General features: G+C 54.6%; 1 protein-coding gene across 1 annotated transcript in view; it reads left to right on the top strand.

The window, feature by feature from the left end:
- LOC142086494 (uncharacterized) overlaps positions 1–23,659 on the top strand; it is a 76,322-nt gene that overhangs the window by 27,057 nt on the left and 25,606 nt on the right. The window contains exons 4-10 of the mRNA XM_075159553.1: positions 375–510; positions 6,572–6,748; positions 14,655–14,799; positions 16,473–16,596; positions 17,664–19,522; positions 19,677–20,052; positions 22,666–22,779. Of these exons, the coding sequence (XP_075015654.1) occupies positions 375–510; positions 6,572–6,748; positions 14,655–14,799; positions 16,473–16,533 (519 nt within the window). The 3' untranslated portion in view covers positions 16,534–16,596; positions 17,664–19,522; positions 19,677–20,052; positions 22,666–22,779. The remainder of the gene's footprint in view (positions 1–374; positions 511–6,571; positions 6,749–14,654; positions 14,800–16,472; positions 16,597–17,663; positions 19,523–19,676; positions 20,053–22,665; positions 22,780–23,659) is intronic.

The raw sequence follows: 23,659 nt of genomic DNA, 5'->3' as shown, positions 1-23,659 counted from the left end.
CGCAAGCTGTGGGGTGAGGCGGGCAGACCTTGATGTCCACTGGTGAGATTGCTCATACCTGTTACAATGCTGCTAGACCGGCACGGCGCGAAGGTCAGCGGCAGGCTTGGTTTTCCTGGTCCTTTCCCCTTAGCCCAGGCTCTTTGTGATCCATCAGTCCCACAATGAAAGGAGCAAAATCCTACATGAGAAACCTTGGAGGCATCTCTAGTGCCTTGGTCAGGTTTGAAGACGTGGGCATCTCATGGAAGTGGTTATTCTACTGCAGAGAGCATCTCAGCTGTCCTCGTCCCTGGACTTCCAGGGGTGAAAATCATCTGTCCTTCTCATAACCTCCACTGTGAACCTTACAACTGTTTTTCCCGGTTTTGTAGGATCTGGTGACTCTGAGGAGGTGGCTGGAGGACGTGCATGAGTGGAAGAGGAGGCAGGGAGCTGGAGCGCTGAGCAGAGCAGGTGGTCCAGCACACGAGGTCCTGGATGAGGGCACTGCGGCGGTGGTGCAAGCAGGTGAGGGTGTGCGCGTCTGTGGTTATCCAACGTGCCCATCACCTGTGCGAGTTGCCTGGGGATAACATTGCTTCAGTCCTCGCTGCACACAGCTGCAAAGCAAACAGGGCGGTTATCCTGTTAAAAAGGTATGTTTTGATGGGCTGATTAATGACGCGGAATACGCCTTCTCTTTGGAAAGTCTCCTCTTGTTCTGTGTTGATCAATGCCAGGGAGGAGGGGCTGCTGTTATTAATTTCTCATATTGGGGAACTATCCAAAACAGGCTGATGCCATCCCGAGGTATGGAAAGGTGCAAGCGTCTGCCCTGGAGATCTTTCCATCTGGGCAGACGGCCTGGGAGATGCGTGACTGTGCAGATGTTTATCTCAGAAGCTGGAAGCTTGGCAAATAACAAATGTCTTCACATGGCCATGGATGGGGAAAGGGGTTTTGCTTGTTTTTGCTAAGGGATTGGTCTGCTTGCCCGCGTCACCACGTGGGAATGCGTAAAGGAGCAGACATGTGCCGTTTCCTCGACTCGTCTTTCGCGGCGGCTCTTGCCCTGTGTTTTGCCTCTCCCCGTTGCTTCACCGTTTGCTCTTTCCCTCGAGGTAGGCTAAGGGAAGAGCAGCTTACGGAGGCCCCTTCCCTTGCCCGCAGCCCGCGGCCGAGCCTGCCCGCAGAGGAGCGGGTGCTGCTCGTGGTGGTGCTGCAGCCCAGCACCAAACCATGCCCATCACCTTTAATCTGAGCTCTCCGGTGGTCACCGGTGTCGGAGCCCGGAGCTCCTTTCCCTTGTACATCCCATGGCCCCTGGGCGTGACTCAGCCTGCAAGAAGAGAAGGCAACTGCTGTTGTCGGGAGAACATCCCCATTTGGGATGGGGTGAAGTTAATGGCCCAAGGCAGCAGTGAAATGCTGCGTGCTGTGTGGGCATGGGGTTTCATTCACAAGGGAAACCCGTTCAAAGCGGAGCTGGTCGCGAGCACGGTTATTAGGATGGTATGGAGGATAGAGGGTTCATTTTATGAGGGTAGAAAGAAATTTGCTTGCTTACTCAAGAAAAACAGCCTGTGGAGGAGGTTATGGTTGTGATTAATAGATCTACGGGGGACATAGGCATGAAGGAAGATGAAACTATGTAATGCAGGTGTGAATAAACAGAGTCTTCACTTCAGAAGGCGGCTTGCAGCCCTCTGAGAGGAGAAACACTGGGATCCCCTTGGAGAGGTGTCAAGGTGGAGGCTGATAATGGGATTTTATGGCATGGCTGGCTGGGCTCTGTGGTCTTTCCAATCCCAGGTGAAGAAAATTGGTCTAAATATAACTGCTAAATAGAGAAAGCGCTTGTTTCTGTCGGTGCCGTGGGCGGTGCGGAGCCCCAGCGGCAGGAGGCTGTGCTGGGGGTGGGTGACGGGAGGGTAGGGGTGGGCACGAGGGACCGCCGGCCCCTGGGAAGGTGGGAGCTGGATTCAAGCTCTCCTGGCTTCAGACCCACTTGCTCCTACGTCAGGAAGCTCAAACCCATGTGGGTCACTGCGATCCAGGTGGCCCCGAGTTGATCCGAAGGTGTGGGTGATGGGGAGGCAGCTTTGGGTGACGCCCCGGCAGCGAGATCCCACCCAAGCCCCGGCACCAGGGCAGGAGCGGTGCCGGGACCCCTGCCTTCCTCCGGCACTGCCTCTCTGCAGAAAACCCGGCTGGAACAGGAGCGCTCCCAGGGCACAGCCGGGCTGTGGAGTCGGGGTTCATCGCTCAGCCCGGCTGCGTGCCGCGGGGGTCCCCGCCAGCCCTCCCCGGCGTGGTGCCCCTCTCTGCCAGCAACCTCCCAACGGCTGAGGTAGCACAAACTGCTCGTCTCTGTGACCCCCATCTAATTTCAGTTGTTTATCTTAGCTGCAGAAAGAAAATTGGGGGGGGGAGCGGAAATCAAATCACAGTTGTGGAATTCATTATTACCCTCTGTTGTTATCCCCAGCCCTGGCAGGGACCCTGCAGCCACGCAGCGCTGCCTGCGCCGGGCTCTGCCGATGCACTTCTGTTTGACCTGGAGGGATCACTATGTCTTAGGTATAAAATGTTATTTCGTTCCCTCTTTTTCAATCTCGGGGCTCGTTTTAGCGAATGCGATCATTTTGAATTGTTCTCAGCAGTGAGGTATTTTTTTTAATGGACTATTGAGCTCAGATAACAAATTTTAAATTATAACACACATGGCCTGAGCCAATTTAAACTTAATCTAAAATGCCGAATAGCTATTACCCCAAATGGCTGCAAAAACACACACACACACAGAGTTGTTGTTTAAAGAAAGTTATTGCAGTGAGGAGAGCGAGGCCTCCAACCTACAAGGAAGCCGAAACCTCGATCAAGCACATCACTAGACCCTAGTGATTTAAAGCAGATTTGTGTGGACCAAAACCTGAGTTAAAATATTTTTGCGTCTTTTCAGGCCACATTAAAAAGCAGGCTGCTTCAGTGTGATTTTTTTTTTTTTTTTAAATGCCCGTTTTTGTCCAGGCTGTCATTCAGTTACCGAGGCCTCGGGCTAGCTTGCTTTGAGATGAGCGTGTAGAAGACGGGCGCTGGTGCTGCAGACAGATGCACCCGGCCGGGCGCGGGGTGGCGGGTGCCCCCGGGGAGGTGCTCAGCCCCGGCGGTGGGTGCTCATCATCAGCGTCCAAAGCCTTTCTGTAACCAGCAAGCAACCTGATTTAGTATGTCACACGTCCGTTGTCCTCCGCCAAGGAGGATGGTCCGTGCTTGCGTGTTTTGTTGTGAATTATTCTCACCGCGTGCAGGCAGAGCATCCCGCCGGGTCCGGGGTAGCCAGGGCGGAGCCTTGTGCGTTGGGTCTGGTCCCCTTGTTCCTGGGGATCACCTCCTGGGATCTGGCTTGTGAAAACGCAAGGTTTCTGTACGGGCTGGTGCCGAGCAGGACGAGTCCGTCACCCTGACTGCACTCCGGGTCCCCGCTTGGAAGGGAACGAAGTCGTAGCAGCAGGGAACCGCGGCGGGGGCGGTCGGGTCCAGAGCCACGCTGTGCTAAGGGGCTGCGCCGGCACCAGCCGCGGGCGGGCTTCCAAGCATCACCTTTGCAGTTATTAATTAAGATTTTACCAGCTGCTCTTTGTCTTCTCTTGCCTCTTCCAGATACCCTCCCTCGGCCGAGCGTCTCGGGCAGAGCTCCCGGGGGTGGCTGGGGGATGTCCCCGTGGCTTTGATGGCGCGCGTGGCTCGGCTCGAGGAAAAGCTGCCTCGAATGCAGCCGGAGAGCTCCTCTTTTTGCAATATTTGCGAATTGGAGGGTCCCTTGCAAGGAACAGCCCCAAAAAGCCCAGCAGACACAGAGCGGCATGCACAGCGATGCAGGCAGCTCTGCGGGATGCTGCGGGGAGGCTTTTGGGCTCGTGGAGCATAAAGCTGCGCGAGGGGCTGTCGCGGTGCAGCCGTGCTGGCGAGGCCGTGCCGTGCCCGCGGCGAGCCGGGCCATGCCGTGCCGCAGGAGCAGCCGTGACAAGCCGCGACCATAAAGCCTGTGTGCAAGAAATCATCCGTGCTGAATAAAATGACAACAGAGCTGTAATGCTTTGTGGAGTGTGTTTAATGAAAATATCAGCCCAGGCCCACGACATGAGGCATTCATGTATAATAAAATGAGGTTCCTGAAACACTTCAGAGCATAAACCATCTGGTCTGCTGCGATGTACTAACAGCTTTGACTAATTTTTAATGCAGGTTTTATGACGGATATGCACATCACGCTACCCATGCATAAGGAAGATACAGCCTGGCTGCACTTTGAACTGAACTGACTGATGATGAATTTGTCTCCCATTTTAATTACTTTCTGTACATTAAAGGTGTAGTGGACCATGTGAAGTGCTTTGTCTGGCTTATCCCCTCTGTGTCCCCACGTCTCCTTAAAGTGCCGGAGCTGCCTCCGCTCCCTTATCTGCAGCCAGGCGTGCGGGCGACGGAAGAGAGGGAGATGGAATGAAAACTGCCTCGTACAGGACTCGGTCAAGAAACACGCTGGGCCACCAGCCACAAGCGCATTTCATGAGGTTAATTAGTTCCTATTAATTATGTCCCTTGAAATTTTCTCCAGCCCATATGGAGGGATCGGTGCTGCCCGGTGGGGTTTGCAAGGAGAGCTCGCCGTTTCCTTCTGCGCAGATCGGAGCGGGAGCTCGCGGTGGAAGAGGCTTTCAGACTGCAGTCTCTGCTCTCGGCTGCCTCTCGCCAGGCTCTTTCTCGTTCATGAATTTTTAAAACACTTTATCAGCTTCAAAACTTATTTATTTATTTAATGCAACCCAAACGTGGAACCATTCATCTAAGCAAACCCCAGACATTCCGGATGGTGCTGAAGTAGGGTTGGCTTTAGCTGGACCAAAGCCTCGGCAGGACTTTTGCCTGTTTCTCACTGAATTTGCAGCCTGGCTTGGCTCTGCCCCTCTCCTTATCCCCAGGAGAGCTGGTTCCCCGAGGAGAGACCATTTCTGAAAGGCGAGCATCTCCTTGTGTTGATTATTCTGGCAAAATTCAAACGACCATTTAATGCTTTAGTTTGGGAGAACCGTGCCCCCGTGTCTTCAACTTTTCCCATCTTTTGGGAAAAAAGGAGAAGAGTGAATGAAGCTCAGCCAGGGCTGGCGTGGCCGTGGAGTCGGGTCATTCCTCGTCCCTTCCTCGTGTCGTTCCTCTCCCCTTCCACCACGGCCGCTCTGCAACTTCGGAGCCGCAAGTGATTTTCTTTCTGGGTTAGCGACAATACCAGGATTTAATTTGGCAATTAAAACGTGCGACAGGACTTCAGTCAAGAAGTGTGAGGCTTTTGCCGGCTCCCCCTTCTCTCTCCTTCCATTGGGCCTGGATCTGGACAGACCATTAATTGCAGATACATTGTCTAATGACTTTAGTCCTTTGTTTATTCTGAAAGTCATTTGTGAACCGATCACGATTCCTCTCCCTGCCGTCATCCTTCAGGGATGAATGAGCTTTACTGTAGTCTGGGAATTCGGCTTTGGCTGTATTTTTGATGCTTGCAGCGTTGTCCTGGTTTTACTCATCGATTGGCCAGCTGCAGCCTTTTAAATGGGAGAGGGCTAAATAATGACTAACCTGTCTCCTTAAGGGAGAATCCAGACGTGCTGAATTTCACAAACCTTTTGGGATTCACCAGTATTTGAACAAATAAGCCAACGGTCGTCCCGTTGCTGGAGACAAGCTAAGGCAGTGGCCGTGCTGTGAGCCACCGCAGACAAAATGTGTTTTATTAATGGGAATATCCACAAATCACAGCTTACGTTCTCCAAGTGGAAACTTAAATTCCAGTCTCACTGTAAAAAAAAAAAAATTAAAAATTCAATAATGAGTCTGGGCTTGGTGACTGAGCAGAAGGGAAAGTACCTACAAGCAGCAAATCAATTGCCAAGGACGGAAACCCCTCCAAGCGCAATGTGTTAAAAAGCAAAATGTCATTTTATTGGATGTTCGCTTTGTCTTGTTAACAAGCAGTCTGCTTCATCCCCTTTTCCTGGAGGATTTTAATTTTAGCTTTTCTGCTGCATTCCCAGTTCCGTTGTTTCTGCAGATCTCCAAGCGAGTGTCTTGCATAGCTTTCGCGGGTCGGTGGTAATGTGGCTGTTCTCCCATTAGCAGCAGTAACAGCAAGTTCAGCACTTAAAACCACGCGCTAACTGATTTAAGCGGTTTTGTCTAGACCGTACTCGATCATCAGGCGCAGATATTAAATGCATCCCTGTCGCTGCGTGCGGCTGCAGACAGCTGCTGCATTTGCATACCCTGTTCCTCAGTACAAACGAGATCCTGCTTTTGAAAGTTTCTTCGGGGAATACCTCACAGTTGGCCTTGTTTGTTTAGGAAAATATTTACACAAGTTGTTCTTTGAAGAGAAAGGCTTGCTGAGAGGCTTCCTGAGGAGCTGGGCGGCGGGGAAGGAGCGGAGGAGCCGGTCCAGGCTGCAGGGCTGCCATCGCCGGGGCGCCCACCAAGCTTGCTGCGGGTGCACCAGAGTTGCAGGTTGCAAACTGAGCTCTCCTTCTGTTCGTAGAGCCTCCAGTTTGGCATCCCGCTGGGACCAGAGCATCTCCCCAGCCCCGAGACCTGCAGGCCCTTGGCAGCCGGGGAGAGGAGCTGCCCCAGCATCCTCCGCTGGGCAAGGGCAAGACTGCTGCCAGCCTGGGGTCACCGCGTGCGGAGAGGTTTGCCAGAGCAGAAGGAAATCCAGGTGCACGTGGGGTGTGCGGGCGGGCGGGGTGTTGGACGGAGCTGCATTCATTAGGATGCCTCCCCAAAACGGTGGGGTGCATGGACTCTGGATAGGCCGGCTCAGCAGAGGTGCCCAGGGCAGGTCCCCGCACGCTGGTTGAGGTTATCCGGGACACCTGGGGCCAAGCACAAACCTGGCCAAGTTCTCCAGTTCCCGGGGGAGCGTCCTGAGCACTGGCCGTCCCTGCAAGGGCCAGTCCGGGCACCTGTGGGTGACTTTCACCCCCCTGAAATAGGGACCACAAAATCCCACGGCACCCGGCGTGACGCTGCTGTCGGTTTTGGAGGGCAGCACGGAGAGTGACTGTGTTGTTCCGGCTGGGATTATCCTGGGGTCCAAAGCGACGGAAGTGGTAAGTGATGATGAGCCAAAAAGCGCATTCAGGGATGGGTTTTGTTTCCTTTGAAAAAGTCGTAGTTGGGCAACAGCAACAGGTCTGGTGCTGCTCAAACACGTCCCGAGTAGTTGTCCCCTGCCTGTCTCTGCTCTAAGCTCAGAGAGCCCCGACGGGCAGCCACGAGCTCGTCCCAGCACAGCCAGCTCTGCTTGCAGGAGAGAGGAAAAACCATGTGCGTGCCTAATTTGGAGCCGCATGTAAATGAGCATCGTTATTCAAATCAGTCACTTTGCCTCCGTGGGTGCAAGGCTGTACTGGGTGGTAGCTCTGGAGCGGTGCTCTCCTGCAGTGCGGGGCTGGAAATGGGACATCGCCTTGGCTGTCCCCGTGGCCACGGGGTACCTGCCCTGCCGAGGGCTGTAAAGCCGAGTCTAAGGACTGCTCTGGGCTTTTTCCCCGAGAGCCCCCGCCCAGGGCCGGCGGCCGTGTCCGACGTGCTTGCGTGGGTCAGGCAGGGCGAGTGCAGGCAGCGTGGCTGGCTGGCGGGCAGCTGGATGGCATTTCAGGGCGAGCCACATGCGCCCCTGCGAGCGACGAGCGTGGGAGCTGCAGCAGGCTGGCCTCCCCTCTCTTCTAGTTCGAATTTCGGGTGACATTGGTCATTTTTAAGTCTTTTGTCCCATTCCCTGCACTGCGGCGGGGGATGCTGCAGGATCCGTACGACTAGGAGGAGGCAGGGTAAGGGGAAACTCCAGATCACTTTGCCTGGCTGTTGAATAAGGACCTTTTTATTAGGTCAAAAATGTGGCTGACTTCTTCCCATCTGACTCCACATTTCCTGTTTTCTTCAGGGATCTGGAATTAAAAACACTGAACCACCACAGGAAAAGTCGTTTTTGGTCGTCCACTGAAATTCAGGACAGGCGAAAGTTTTCACATGGGTTCCCCTGAGATTCCCAGCCCGGGTTTGTACACACAAGCGGTTTAAATCATCCCAGCACTCAGTTGAACTGGACTTAATCGCCAGCCCTCTTGAGATCAGCCCATCTCTATTTACTGCTCCGAATTTTTAATTTTATTGTTACATAAGGATAATGCTGCTTTTCACATTTCGGAGTTGTCTCCTCCTAATGGAACTTAAGTGGTACAAATTTTTATATATAAAATGTGCACTCCCCTGCAATTAAACACGAAGTGCTTCAGCTGCCTGTCCGAGCGTTGCAGGATTTGAACCTGAGCAGGGAGATGCTCTGAGGTACCCTGACAAAGATGCCCAGGCTTGTTCTCAGGCTCCTGCGGTGGATTGAACGGGCACTGCAGGTCTCGGCTTGGTCCCTCCACTGCGTCCGCTGGGGACGGAGGCACTGCCCATCGCCCCATGAACTCCTTGCATGAAAAGGTTAAGAATGAGCCCAAACCCAAGGCAGCCCGGGGAAATCCAGGAAGGCTGAAGATGCTGGTGTCAGGGTGGGCGTTTTACATCTGTGTGTGACTGCTCAGGCTTCACCGGAGGATGGAGGACCTGGGGAAGGGGCTGCGCTGGGGTAGCTGGTGTCAAAGGCTGGAAGGAACCTAGCAGGGCTTGCAAACAAGCCCTTGCTGTGCAGTGCACGTCTTGCGTTGGTACAGTCCCCAGATGGTTCAGAACTGGAATGAATTGGAAAGAAATGAATGTGCAGGGAGAGTACTGGGGTCAGAAAAAGAAAGTCACGATTGCATGAGTATGGGGAAATGTTACTCGTATCGGCTGGGCAACGGGAGAGAAGCTGTGATGTGATAATAAGTAGGTTATGTATGAGCTCTGGATAAGGAGACCTGTAAGTCCAGGAAGAATTCACCCCAAAGCAAAACAAAAATGCACGTTTGTGTTTCAGATGGATTACGTACATCCAGAGGGAGCAGGTTGTCTGGGCTTTGTAGGTTTGTGCATTTTGGTTGCGTGTTTTGGGGTTCACAGCTTGGTAAGAGAATAGTCTGACCATCATAAATGAGCAAAAGAGTAAAAAAAAAGCTCTTCCAGACGTAGCACCCGCCTGAGGTATCCCCTGCTCCCCAGGCAGAAGAAGCCTCGCACAGAAACTCATCTGTGGAGCGGAGGTGGGTGCAAGCCAGGGGCTGCCGCCCTGCCTGCTGCTCTTCGAGGACCTCTCTGCTCAGGGAAAGCCCTCCTCGTCCGAGCCAGCTCGGCTGAAAGCAAAACACCATGTTTAGCAAAAACATTCCTGGAAACGGCTGGTGCTCACACACCGCTCCGTCAGCGTCCTTACGGCTTCTCGTCCGTCGTATCAGCGCCAGCCCCGGTGTAATTGCCAAGCCAGGAAAGTCTGACAATGAAAGGAGTCCATCATCACTCTCGCACACATTTCCTTAATGCTTGTTTTAGTGCCTGAACATCTGGGAGAGATGCATGTTAGGCTCCCAGAGTCATTTGCTTTGGCTGCGCGGAGGCATTTCAAGCGGCGGGGGGAAGCAGAGCCTGTGTGGGCCAAGGCTCTGCGGAGGTTGGAAGAGGGAAGAATTATTTTAGAAGTGCATGACAAGTAATTAACAGCTTCCTGAGAACTAGAACCAGTTGAAAATTTTACTGAAGTTTTTTTCCCAAAGAAAAATGGCTTTGTGAGAAAATAATTTCACTCCAATTCTTTCGTCTATTGAGAATTTGGGAGGTTTTCTTAAAAAAATGATACTCTGATATTTTTGGTCGCTGGAAAAACCCTTTTTCAGCCCAAAGTTTTCTGCGTTTTGGGAGATGATAGACAAGCCCAGGAAAAAATAATAGGTGGAAAGGCAGTGTTGACAGAAAGGCAGGGCAAGGCCGGTTGCCGCCGTGAGGGGATGCGGGCAGCAGCATCCCTGCCGCTGCCAGGCGACCTCCACCGGTGCCCAGGTGCGCCGCGAGAGCCCGGCCGCCTCCGGCAGCCGCCGAGAAATAACGACACGGATGGTTCTACTAAATTCAATTATATTTGAAACAATTAGATTAGGCTTCATAGCTAATTAACAGCAACCTTAGCGGCGAGAGCTTCATTAGGAGCGCGGGGTGATTGGTAGGGGCGGCGGCGTTGTCCTCGCCCTGCCCTCCGCTGCCTGGGCGGCTGGGGGTCGTGGGGGCATCAGCGCCGGAGCCGCGGGACGGCACTTCCAGGTCTGGCTGTAGCGGTGCTAGTACGCTGCTTTCTCTTAATTTTCTATTAATTGTTTGCACTCCCTATGTGTCTTCAATCCATTAGTTACACTCTCCGGGATCGTAGCAGGCAATAAATCCTCTGGTCTGCCAGGGGCTCCTGCAACGTCTTGCAGCCGATCGTCCCCTGCGCTGATGTTTAGAATGCAATTGAAGCCGTCCCTGTCAGACCCCCGCCCGCTGCGGCAGGAGCAGCGCTGCGGATCCCCCCGGGCCGCGCCTGCGGAGGGATGATAAGGGAATCGGATTTTCGTGGCGACACTAGAGGTGAAATCCAAAGATCCAGAATATTTAGTTATGTTTACCCACAGTAATCAGCTTCTCAAATAGATGTCACCGGGAAAGCTTGCGCTACATTGATTGCACCGTTCCCCGCTTGCTGCCCAGGGGCAAACAGCTCTGATTAATATTTCACAACACCTTTTTTTTTTTTTTCCCTTTTTTTTTTGTGCTCAGAGAGCCTTGATAGAGAGAGACAGAATATTTTACCATCTCTTGTGTTTGCCTGCTCCAGTAATCATTGGATTCAATCACTCTTGCAATGTTTTTATGAATTAATAACAGGCACTTTGGAGGGCTAGCGGGGCGATGGGAAATGCAATCTGTACAACCTTAATGAGCACCGTGGGGACCCGGTGCCATGGTTTCCGAAATCCTCTCTGTGCTTCGCTCTAAATCATTGTCTCTGAAATTACCTGCTTGCAGTCGGCTTTAGATGGCTCTCGTTCGGCGGGTAAGTACACCTGCCTCCCCGCTGCGCCCTCTTTCATCGCAAGGGCTCGTTTGGAAGCTGTCCCAATTAATTTTTTTTCTTTTTTTCTTTTTTTTTTTTTTTGCTTTAATAAAAGCTCACCTTTGTCAGCGCTGACAAAATGTTTGTCTTCGCTGCCTCATTCGTGTTTGCTCTGCCCCAGCCGCTGCCACCACCGGAGCAAGGGGGGATGGAGCCGTGCGGAGCCGCGCCAGCAAATTAGCTCCCACTCTCCGCCGCTGGTCCTGGGAGTAACGTGTTTTGGGCGTTTTGCTCTGCAATTCGGTGGGGCAGATGGAACCGGGAAGGGGCGGCGTGCTGGCTCTGGTTGCCACTGCTGCTGCAAAACAGGGGAAAGCAGGGCAGGGCGTGGCAGGGCCCCCGGCCGGGCGAGCACGGGGGGCTCGGTGGTGGGCACCTCTCCATCTCGCTGCGGTGCATGGGGACGGGGCTCCGGGGTCCGGCGTTCTGCTCTTCACCCCGGCCGTGGGGCAGGTAAGTGAATGTGCCCCCAAAGAGGAGCTTTAACTGTGCCCGTCTGCGCCGCTGCGGGCTTTATCTGCAGTGCTGACTCAGCAGAGCTGGCTTTGGCCAGGGGTTCACCAACCTTCCCGGCTCTCAAATAACTTCCCGTCAGGAGATAGCCCTGCTGTTCTGCTCAGCGGCTCTTCCAAGGCTCTTCTTCCCCTCCACCCACGTGGAAACTAGTTGCATGAGGTGGTGGTGTCTGCCTGCCCAGGCAGCACGCGCGGATCTCAACGGGGAGGACCACGCGCTGTGGTCCAAGCTTTGCCTGCGATACGGCTGCTCTTCCCACCCTTGGGATGTCAGGTTGCCTGCCGACCCCATCCCTGCCGACCATGGGGGATGGAGCATGCCACATGCTCTCCATGGCACCGTGGTGGATGCGCAGGCTGCTGTGTCCTGGTGCTGCCCGGTGCATCTTCTGTTGCATCTGCAGCACCCGGCTGCAGTGGGTGCTGGGACCTCTCCAGTGACCCTCCCGAGCCCACGGTCCTGTGCCAATGGAGGGGGCTGACCCCCAGCTCCCGGGGTCACCTTTCCACCCACCTCCTGGGGCTGAGCAGATGTGTTGAGCGCTTGGGGCACCGGCTGTCAGCTCCCGCGGGGACTTTGAGGACGAGCATCCAGACACCCGTAAGCCTAGACATGCGACTGCACTTTTAAAAATTGTCTGAGTGGAAATTTGGCCACAGGCAGCACAATTGTATTTCAGGCTTTAAAGCCAACTGGAGTCACTAAACCACATACTATATTCCTCTGGAGGAAGCGTAGTTGTTGATAGGGCATAATTTTACAGCGCAAGTGCTGGGTCTCAGTCCAACGTTAGTGTTTGTGCGAGTTCACGTTTGAGGAGTCCAGAAATATCAATTGGTGAGATCCTCACGGAGACTCCTTGGCTGGGTCCCTGGGCAAAGGCAGCCTTGGGAAGCGGCTGGGGGCCGTGGGGAGAGCTCGGTGCCCACCCGTGGGGGACAGTGCAGATGTGGCACATCTGCTTGGGGCACGGGCTTGCTCACGACATCTCTGGGAGCCCAGATGCTCCTCAGGTCTTCGGGAAGTGATGCTTCCTCCCTTGGGTCACCGGCTGGCGGGTCCCCTGCGAGAGGAGGGTCTGGTATGTGCTGGTGGGGCCTCGTGCGAGGTCTCCATTGAGGCCGGTGGTTTTGCAGGGCTGGGGACAGCGGTGTCCCCGAGCCCCCGGCAGCATCCGCAGGCCCCCCGGCAGCATGCAGGTCCTGACCCACACTAGTGCTCATCCTGAACGCAGCGCTCCTGCTACTTTTAGTTGGGGACCAAACAAATGGAAGAAGCAAACAAGCAAACAAAGCCCCCAAAGGGCTGCTGACGCCGCCGCCTCCTCCTCTCTGCCCACGCCTGCCTTCGCGGGGGATGGAGGCGTTCCTGCCTGCTCCTCCGGCGGGCCGGCAGCCTGCCTGCAGAGCCGCTCTCCTCTTGGTAGCCCAGGAACGTCCAGCGTGACAAATGCACCTCGCCGCGCTCTTCACAAGTGCCCTGATTTATTTCCAACCCCCTCGATAGAAAATTGCATGGCATTTATGGGCAGACCCAGCAGAGCTCCGACTTGGGAGACTTCTGGGTTTTCACCCTGCTCTGTTTACTTTCTGGGTCTTTTTAATTGCTTTTTAGAAGTCTGTTCTCAGCCTACAGCTATTTTTGAGATGTGGCACGGAGATCTTAGTCTGGGTGACTAAGAAGTAATTTATAGAGACTTGGCCAGCGCCGCTCAAACATTTCAGCCGGCCAGACAGGCGTTGCGGCGCGGCAGACGTGTCGGGACACGCACGGCAAGTGCATTTGAGCAACACCTCCCGCTCTCTAATCGGCTTAAAGCGGCGTGAACTGGGGAGCGCTTGCAATATGGAGAGTAAACAGGTCGGCTCTAACGCAACCTGCTGTCGGCGGCGCAGGCAGCATGGCGAGCCCCGCGTGCCGGGATGCTCCGCTCCGGCTGCCTGGGGGCCGGGGGACGGTTGTGCCTGGCCATGTAGGGGCAAAGCCTGGGCGGTTTGCACGGGGGAAGCTCATGTTAAAAGAATTTCCCCCAAAACACGGTCTGACTGTTAACCTTCCCCAATGAGCAAGGGGCCGGGCGTTGATTTCCTACCCTGATTTATAGTGTGCGTCGCTGGTGCTCCCCAGCTCCGGAGAACAGCCAGCTCCCCGGGGGGGTGCCCGCTGGCGAGGGGTGCTGGCCGCGGCCCCGAGCCGGGCAGGATGCGGGCTGGGCGGCACTGCAGCCCCGGGCCGAGCCAGCAGCTCAGCTGCCAGCGGGATGCGTGGGGCGAGCCGGCACCCAGCACCCCTCCGCGTGGCAGGGGGCACCTTGGGCGTCCCAGTGCCGGGCAGCGCTGCCCACCAGCCCCGTGCACGGAGCGTCCCTGTTCCTGCCCTCACCTCTGCGCTGCCAGCTGACTTTTTTTTTTATTATTATTTTTACTTTTTTTTTCTTTCCTCTTTGCTTGATGGTGCTGTTGTAAAAGCCCCGAACAATAGTCTGCATTTATCCGGAGCGCGCCAGCCTGCCAGCTGGCGGCAGATCAGCCTTCTCATCCACTTCCAGGGCTCTTAAAGACAACTGTCCCAAAAACCGGGGTGTGCGTTGCTCTGAGAAGTCCCTGTTCTCTTAAACGCCTGGGCACTGATACAATTAATGTTTAGTGCGGCATTCTTGTTTCCTGGTTGCCATTCTCTGCAAAACAATGGGGTGTTTTGCCCATGAAATTACTGTTCTGATTAGGAGGAATATGTCTGTCATTAGACTTTCAAATGCGATCCTTCTGCAGCACAGCGCTGGCAATCCGGCCAAGATTACTCCGGTGATATTTCTGTTCCTGAAGGAAATAGCAAGTGCAAATAGGGCAATTTTATACACTTACTGGGGAAGGGGATTTGCATTGTTGGATGCTGTTGTGTTCGCAGCAACCACAGCTGGGGCCAGGGTACGCACAGGCTCTGCCAGGACACGGCAAAAGCTGCGGTTGCGACTCTTGCTCTGTGTATATATATATGTATGTCTGCCTATGTGTAATAGTCCATATTTTAACAGGGGCCCAAGCCAGGACAGGCAGCTCTGCCACTGCTGCAGCCTTGACCTTGAAAATCCAGGGCCTTTTAATTCAGAGCAGATGTTCCGGGTTCCTCCAACAGCAAAGTCACATCAGGAATCCCCGTCGAGAGGGAGAGCACCAGAGGTGCGGGTCTTGGGCTGATCTGTTTGCACGGCTGCGGCGCGGGGTGCGGGTACGGCACGGGGGGCGCGGGATGGAGCCGCTCAGCATGGGGGGCTCTGAAGGACAACAGCACCCCGAGGTGTTTTGGGGTTCCCGCTCTGGAGAGGTGGGTCCGTCTGCGAAGGGAAGGTGCCGGGGATGGGGCAGTTGGTGCAGCACCGTTCATGTCTGCGGTGGGGTCTTGCAGGGGCTCAGCAGGGCTGGTGTTCCTGGGGGAAGGGGCTCGGCGCGAGCCTGGGCTGGCGGGGACACGCAGCAGGGCTGCATTGCTGCCTCGGGGCTGCGCTGGGGCCGGCACCGCTGCACCGCTCCTGTTGGCACTGCGTGAAGGGTTTCATCCTGAAAGACCTTGTGAACAGAGGTTAGATGAGGCAGATAAAAGATACAGCGAGGCACCCGCATCCCTGGTCTCGGCAGCTCCCCGCGGCGTGCCTGGCAGCAGCGGGGGCTTTCCCTTGCTCCCCATGTCCGACCAGCTGAGAAAGGTGCTTCGAGCGGGTGGGGAGCAGGGGGAGCCGGGCGCTGCGCGGGGGTCAGAGCCGTGCCTGGGCACTTCTCCCCACTCGGTTTTACTCCTGCCTTCCCCAAACCCGCAGCGTTCAGTAACGGGGCTGGAACCAGGTCCCGGTCCCCGACCCCCGGCTCCTACCCCCAGCTGAGCCTCCCTCCCTGATAAAATGTCCCTTCCTGAGCCTTGGAGAGGTTTTTTCCGGAGTTCAGCCGATAGAAATTCCCACCAGAGAGTTCGAGGCTGGCAATCAGCTTACTCATTCTTGGCTTATCATCACAAACCTCTGACCTTCAAACATGGCTGGTGCGGTGCCCGACCGAGCAAACTGGAATCCAAACAGAAGCGATTCGCCAGCGCTTCCTTGTTGCTGCCTGCCACCTCCCTGCGGATTCGCGTCCCCCCCGGGGACCCCCGGGGATGCCAGCGGGTAGCCCTTGCGCGATGCTGCACGGGGCTGGTCCCACGGCTGGCCCGAGCCCGCGTGCCACCTCTCGCGTGTGTCCGATTCTCCTCGCCATCCCCAGGAGGCAGGGTTGAGGTTTTGGGGGTGCTGGTGAGCGGGTTGGGGCTCTGTTACCCCTCGAGAGAGCCGCCTGGGCACCCCAGGAGCCTGATAAGGCAGGGCACCTGCTCAGAGCCCTGAGCCCTTGGTGACTGCACCCGCTCCGTGTCCTTTCCCAAGCAGACCGAGGGCAAGAAGGGGGGACCCGCGGCGCTGGAGGGGGGGGTGATCCTCCCCCTGCCCCAGCAGGGACGTGGGTGAGGCAACTGGTGTGCCGCTGGGAATGGAGGAATGCGGCAAAATGGGAGAGGGGGGGAGAAATTAATAATTATCTAAACCGCACCCCTATCACTGTTCATCAAAATTTGCCCATACTTCATTCCAGCCTCCTTTCTTCTTCTTGCCTCCAGTAAGTACTTTAACATCCTTTTTAAAAATTAAAGGGGGAGGGTTATGGAACAGATAAGAGATAATTGCCTAGCTTTGACTCTTCTATTGATGTGAAAATAGGATTGGAATTACTCACTCTGGTTGAAAGGTTAGTTGAAGGTTATTACAGGAAAATTGTTATTCATACATTTTTTCTGTGCTGCTGGATAGCCTAAAAGATTAAATTCACAGAGTGCATAATGACCCATCACAACGGACAATGGTGGGAATAATCTCCAGAGACTCCAGATAACAGAACAGAGACTTCTTTGAATAATTCATGGTTCAACAGACATCCCTCACTAACAGATTACATGTGAGTTTTCATTAGAAAGGAGATAATTTAAAGTAGCTTTAAAAATAACCGGTATTTTTAACGGAAGTGGAATTACCATAAGCATTTATGCAGTTTGTTTATGCCTTAATAAATCTGCTTTCCTCCTGACCTTCATGCCATGGGAACAAAACGCAAAGGGATAAAGAAAGTCATTGTTTGTGACAGTCCCCTCTCATCCGCACGCTGCTGATCGGGCGTCGGTTTCTCCTGCTGCCTCGCAGACGGCTGCCTGTAGCCCACAGGACGGAGGAGCGCTCCCGGCCGGGAGGGGTGCCGGGACATCCCGGGCCGCCGGCGCTGGGGGGGCTGCTGCCGGCGGCGCACCGGAGCCAGCACCGGGCGTCGTGCCCCGGCCCCTCCGCTGCTCGGCTCCCTCACCCAGCATCAAAATCACGCGCCGGCTCCGGCTAATCTTTTAATTTCATCTCGTGCAATAGCTATTACACTTTAAAAGCTGATTGTTTGTTAAAAGCACGTATTTGTTGGGGTTTAACGGAGGCCCGATACACATCTATCGCATTGTTGTGAGCTGCAACAAATATATCTTAAATAATTAATTAATATTTAGTAAACATATAATAGTTATCTTCTCCAATCTAAATTAAATACTAATTAAAGCTATATAATTCGCTGCTACGGGCTGCTTAGATTACAACTTTTCCGACAAGGGGGATGGGGAGGGTTGCTGTCACTGCAGAGGGGCAAGCGGGGCGTCCCCCGGATGGGGGGCTGGGAGGTTTTATCTCCGCTGTCGGGCAGGTTTTGGGATGCCACCCGGCACTGCGGCTGCTGCGGCTCGGAGCAAGGCTGGGATGGGGGACGGGTTGCAGGTCCCGGGGGAAAAGTGCATGATGGAAGCTGTAGTCCGGGTGCTGCCTTCCCGCAGCATCCCCGCGTCTTCATCATTCTCAGGCTGCGCTGCCTCCGTCATGGGTTTAAGGCCAACTACTTAACTGCTCACAAAATAAAATCGGTGGGGGAGTTGAGATGGTAATTATACGGTAAGGTAAGATAAAGCAAATATTTGAAAGGTGATTCATTTCCAGCATAGCTGAGCGATGCGCAAGCATTCCTCTGGGAGAGCGTCAGCTTGGGAAATATTTACCTTCTCCCATCGGGTGGATTTGTGGGCACCACGCAGAGTAAATGTTGAGTAAAGTAACACGGAGCTGCTTAGCAGAAGGCCATCACGTGCCATCTCTCCTGCTTGCATCACCGCTGTGGACAGAGCGTATTTAGAGCACGCAGGGAAAGACTTTGACCCAAAACGACTGTTAAAAAGGAAAAAGGAGGAACTTTGCTGTGACCAACGACATTTCCCTGGATTTCTTCTGGCCTTGCCAAGAGCAGAATCTGTTGTAAAATCTGCAGGAACCAACGTTTTCCTTATCTCGCAGAAGATGTTTGCTCTAATTGTCATCTTCCCGCAAGATGGTAAATATTTTGCTCACAGCTGTAAGTATTCCGTGCTCCACCTTCATTTTGATGCGATATTTTTGAACATCGAGGGCGATGGGAAGAGTTGCCCTCCTCCGTGGGCAGGAGGGTCTCCACCAGGGCCAGGTCTTCCCCATCTCCCCCAGCTTTGGGTCACGCTGTTGTAGATGGAAAGCCCCGGGGCAGACTGGATGACTCCCGAAAGTCCCTTCCCAGCCGTGCACCCCCTGGAGATAAAAGTTGAGTTTTTAAACATCATTAAGTATGCACTGTGCCGTCACAGGTGGGTTATGAGCCGCGTGCTCTGAAGGCTGGGCAGGCCCTCCTTGCAGGTGGCACGTAGCGACGTTATTTTTCATCAGGTCCCTCCCTGACTTTTTGTCCCTGCTTGCACCCGCTGATCGTATTTTGCCCTTAGCTGGGTTGTGCAGCGGCGCGCACGACGCAGGGAGCCGAGGCGCTTGGGTTTGCCTTCTCTGATGAGCAAAGGAAATCCTGGCAGACTGGTTGAGGGCACGCACGATGAAGTGTGAAACCGAAGTGATTCCTCAGGTCCTATCCTGTCTGAGTATTAACCGAGAAGGATTTATCCCCGTGGGGGAAATGGAGCAGGTACAAAGATTTTATTCTCACCCCAGCCCTCTAGGTATAAGGGCTTGTTATAAATAATCCTCGCATCTAAAGGATCTGAATGAGGACTTTTATAGATTTAACATGAAACTCTAACAACTTCTTCCACTAAAGCTTCTGTCAATAAATCATTTTTTAATTATAAGCTTAAATTATCAGCTAAGCATGTCTAAATGATCTCTGGAGTGATTTCTGCCGTAAGATGTTCAGAGCAACATTAAGGAGGCCTGAGAAGAAAGTTGTTCTCCTTCCTTTTAAAATGCGTTCTCTTTTTTCCCACCTCCTGGAAAACCAACCACCCAATGCTTGTGTGTCGGGTGGGATATGAATGAAATTCAGCCCACCCCTAAATCAGGGACTGTACAGATCCATATCCAACTGTTATGGCTCGGTTCCACCTCTGGTACATAACGAGAGCAGTGGGTTTGATTTAGTGCTGCCTTCCGCGATCAGCCCGCATACCAGAATTTGTCTCGGTGCAGTTCGGCAGTGCTCAGGTGCCCTGGAAATTATTTCAAGGGCGGCAACACGCGTCGGTGCCGGCGGGTCCCAGGGGAGAGGGACCGGCTGGGTCACGGCTTGCAGCGGCAGCCCGGGGATCCCGTTTGAATCCGAGCATCCTAATTTTGCCTACAGAAACACACCTTTCTCTTGTCTGCACTCCACGATGCGGAGCAGGATCCTTCCGATTCTCCAGGGAACCATCAAAACCCGGAGAAAGAGGCATGGAAAACAGACGTGCAAGATGCTGCTGCATTTCATTGGCCGGTGCCTTGGTGGTGATGGAGCTGGAGAAGCTGCGGGGCATTATCTGCTCCTGAGGCCCCAGGGCAGCGAGGTGGGTAGAGACAAATTGATGCTGTTTCGTTAACTGGAAGGGAAGAGCTCCTCGCGGGCGAGACGTGCCCCTCGTTTCAGAGCAGGGCCCTTTGCTCCGCAGATTGCTCCCTGGCCACTCAAAATCAATTCAAGAATTATTTTCTTCTTTGCAGGAGGAGATTTATAGCGTTTCTCATCCCTGAGTTTCCCATGTTCCCCTAATTAACACAGTTAATCAAAGCTGTACAGCCCATTGACGAGGTGAGGCGCCGGGAGCGGTGCAGAGGGCTCTGCCCCAGCCGAGGACCGAGGCGGAGCTGCATCGCTCCCTGCAGCAGAGCACGGGCTGCACCCAGGGGCTCCGCGGGCTGGCGCGAAACGGCAATAATTCAGACCATTTTCTGGTACCTTTTCTGTCCCCGGAGAAGTGCCCGACCTGTGAATTGTTGCTGGAGACCCTGCGCAGCCTGACGCGCTGCTCCTCCTGCGAAGGGGTGGCAAGTCTCCGTGTTTAAGAGGACTTTTGTCTCCTGTTTCGGAGATCTTCAGGTGAGAGCGCGATGGGTATGCGATGGCAATGCTCCTCAGCTCCTCTTATCCTCCCCAACGAGGCTCCGATTTCTCACTTTCTTTTCCTCTGCCCCGATTAATCTTATTTCATGGATTCCATGACAACATAAGCATCTGAGGATCTCGCTCTTCAAACCGTTATTGAATTATGTGCGGGGAGATGGGGCTTGCTCAGCCCCTGAACCACATTAACCAGATTAGGCTATGAAGGTCGAATGCAAGAATTAACTGGAGTTTTAGCAGCACATCATTTTGCAGGGAGGTGCAGTGGCTCTTTGTTGCGTAATATAACCTCCCGCTCTCCGGACTGCCCTGGGAAGAAGGATTTAATCTCTCCTTCCACCTTCCTTCCATCCGAAAAGAGGAAGGAGGGCAGGAGCCCACCCGAGCCCCTCTGCGGGGGTCTGGGCTGGCGAGCAGGCTCACAGCTCTGCAGCGCGATGCTCGAGCCCCGGCTACGCTGCAGCTGGAAGGATACCCCATTTTTGTCACCACTAAAGAAATTGCCAGTTTATTCCATCTGGTAAGTGGTCCTTAATTACTGCTGGCAGAAATGAGAAACTGCCCTTCCAAAGAACTTGGGAGCATCCTGGCTCCTCTTTCCTCATCCATGACCATTTGATTTCAGCGGGCACCCACTGGAAGGGTGCCTGCAGCTGGGAGGGATGCCCGGGATGGCTAATAAAAGGATGGATAGCAGTGAGAGTGGGAAGGATGGGGGGTGGCGGGCCCAGGGGGAGTGATGTTGGTTTTTCTGGGTCTGCCTCCCTTTCAGCTAACGGTGTCTGCCGGCCAGGCGGCTAATAGGTTTCCATGTCACGACGGGCAGGCAGCGGTGACGGGGTCAGCTCAGCCCCGCGTGGCTCCCGAGGACGAGGGTGCTCCGGGATGCTCCGCTTTTCACCGCGGCTCCAGCACCAGGGCGCACGGCCGCCCCAGGTTTGCGTTCATGGGGAGCTTAAGGCCCCCCCCAGCCTGGGCTGCGAATACCCCTGCCCCAGCCTGGTTAAAGGCTTTTGTCTGTGCTTAATGGCGGGGCTGCAAATTTACGCTTGAGGGGTAGGAGCTGTAAATAATGTTGTTTTTTAGAAAAAAGCCCTTTGAATGGGACGCTGTTAACCCCGAGCTTTCCAGAGGGGCTCTCCTGCGAGGTGCTGGGAGCCCTTGGCTGGCATAGGCAGGACTGGGGTGCGGAGGTGTCATGGGCAGCTCAGCACCCGCAGGATGGTGCCTGTGCGGGACCGGCAGCCTGGAAAAGCTCCTGCATCCTGCACGCCCCTTTGCACCCCCCGGCAGTCCCTGAGCGGTGTGCCCTGTCACCTGTGTGGTGGCATTTGAGCTACAGTCGCCTGTGCACACCCCTTTGGGTGAAAAACATCCCTGTGCCCCCAGCTTGGCTGCCAGATTGGAGGAAGTGGGGGATGCACGGGGCCGGGGGATGCACAGGGCCAAGGGGATGCACGGGGCCGGGGGGATGCACTGATCCAGGAGCTGCTCCTGGTGTCCCCGAGAGCCGGGGGGTGGGAGCAGGTCAGGACCCATGTTTGCACTCACGGAATCAATACGGTGGGGCCGCGGGAAATGCACCATCTGAATTCCCGTCCTTCCAGCAGCAGTGTGGCTGCGAGAGGTGTTGTGAGCCGTGAGCGCTTCGGGCAGAGGTGGCCAGGCTCCCACCTCGCTAATAACTAGTGCAGACAAGGGCTCATGAGCAAAAAGTACTATGTGGCTGCAATGAGAGGGGAAAGAGAGCCCCCCCGGCGGGCTGGGGTGCTCCCCCCGACGAGGCCAGGGCTCCCATGCACTCTTCCCAGGGTGATGCATTCGAAATGGCATTTGAATCCAGCGAAGCTCCCTCATCCCGTGTCTCGAAGCAGCATCCCGGGGTTTGCGTCGGGGCTGCTGGGGCTGGGGACTGGGAGTTTGCTCCTCGTACTGTCCAAAGCGAGAGCCTTTGGCATCCGATCCCCCGAGCCCCGGTCACTGCCGACACACACGGTCTGCATTTACCCTTCCTCCTCCTTCCGCTGAGCACGTGTAGCTTCAACAGGTTGCTTTGTAAATTCCTCGGTGTCTGAACGGCCATCTCCTCCATCTGCAGAGCTTTCCGTTAGTCAAATAGTGAACCCTCGCTGCGAGTTTGTTTTCGAAATTGAAAAGATTCGGTAAAATAAGGGGTTTGCTGTTGTTCAAATAAGTGCTTCCCCACTGAAACGGTGACATTTGCTCTCAGACCACCAAAGGACTTGCTGTCTCCCGCACAGGGCGTCTTGGCTCCCACGGGATGCTGCTCGTGTACCATCGTTATGAGCTTTGGCATTTAAAAATGTCCTCCCTCGGTTTTAAGAGTGTGTATCCAAAAAATCCTCATCGTTTTTGCCTGCAGAACCGCAGACCACTGGGGCTCCTGCACCTTGAGGGGCTGCAGCCCTCCGGGAGATCTCGGCGTTAGGCTGCAGAGTGGGTTTAGCGGGGGTTTTCCCAAGCCAGGTCCAGCGTTAGCTCTGGGAAATGGGGACACAGCCAGTGTGCCAGCGTCCCCCATAATAAACAGTCACTGAATTGTCTTTTCTCCTTCCTATTTTAATCCAGGAAAGCTTTGGAGAATTTCAAGGCACTCCTTCCTCTTTGCCGAGGATCTCTTTAAAAGGAACAGGAATAGAGCAACTCCAGCGCACAGTGCCAGCGGCAATCCGAAGCATCCAGGTAAGAATATTCTGTGTGTTCGCTTTCATCTTGTCTGGCCAAGCCGCTGTAAACACCCCAAAGCCCGGAGGTAGAAGCACATGTGCCGTGCCTTTTCCATAGCCAGCCCTCCAAAATACCCACGCAGTCCTTTAGTAATGTAAAAAGCAGATGATGTGTGAGACCCTCGCTGGCTGTTAGCACGCCCATGTATCGCTGCTCAGGAGTTTAGCAAAGAAAATTGTATTAGCGGCCTGGAAGAAGAGCAGTTTCCTTCGGAGCTCTGCGGTCTGGGCAGGGGCACCAGGGGTGCTGCAGCCCAGAGTTTTGGGGGATGCCTGGTGCTTGTTTGGCAAAGAGACCTACTGGGAAGCTAGAAAACGTTTCTGACCTTGCCAAATTACTCTGTTATCGTTAGCTTTTATTGCACCGTGGCGGTGCAGGTACCGGGCATGAATGCTGGTTGTTGTTATTCATTAATTACAGCAGCTCGGAGGGACCCTGCCTGGGCTCCGGGCATCGCCGTGATGGGCAGGGAGGATTTGCGGTGCAAATAAAATTAAATGCAAATAAAATGAAGCCACCCATGGCGATCACGAGCAGAGGTTGGGGTCACCCAATGTGGGCGAGCACCCGGGGTTTTGGTCAAGAGCGGGTGCTGTAGAGCAACCCACCTCCCGGGGAGCGGAGAGGGGTTTTGCGCGGCAGCCGGGTGTTCCTGCGTGCGTGGCTGCTGGAGCCGGGCGTGCTCTCTACGGGGGGCCGGTGTGCCGCAGGGGGACCTGCGTTTCGGCTGTGCTTTCGGTGGGGGTCTCTGTTCTGCGGTGAGCTGGATCCCTCCGCCTCGGGTGGAAGATACCTCCAGCAAAGGGAAAGTTCTGCTTAACTCCTATGATTATCC

The sequence above is a fragment of the Calonectris borealis genome, chromosome 11 (genome assembly GCF_964195595.1).
Source record: "Calonectris borealis chromosome 11, bCalBor7.hap1.2, whole genome shotgun sequence".
In the NCBI taxonomy this organism is placed as follows: Eukaryota; Metazoa; Chordata; class Aves; order Procellariiformes; family Procellariidae; genus Calonectris; species Calonectris borealis.
Note: the sequence above shows the minus strand (reverse complement) of the source record. Positions and strands in the feature narration are given on the sequence as shown.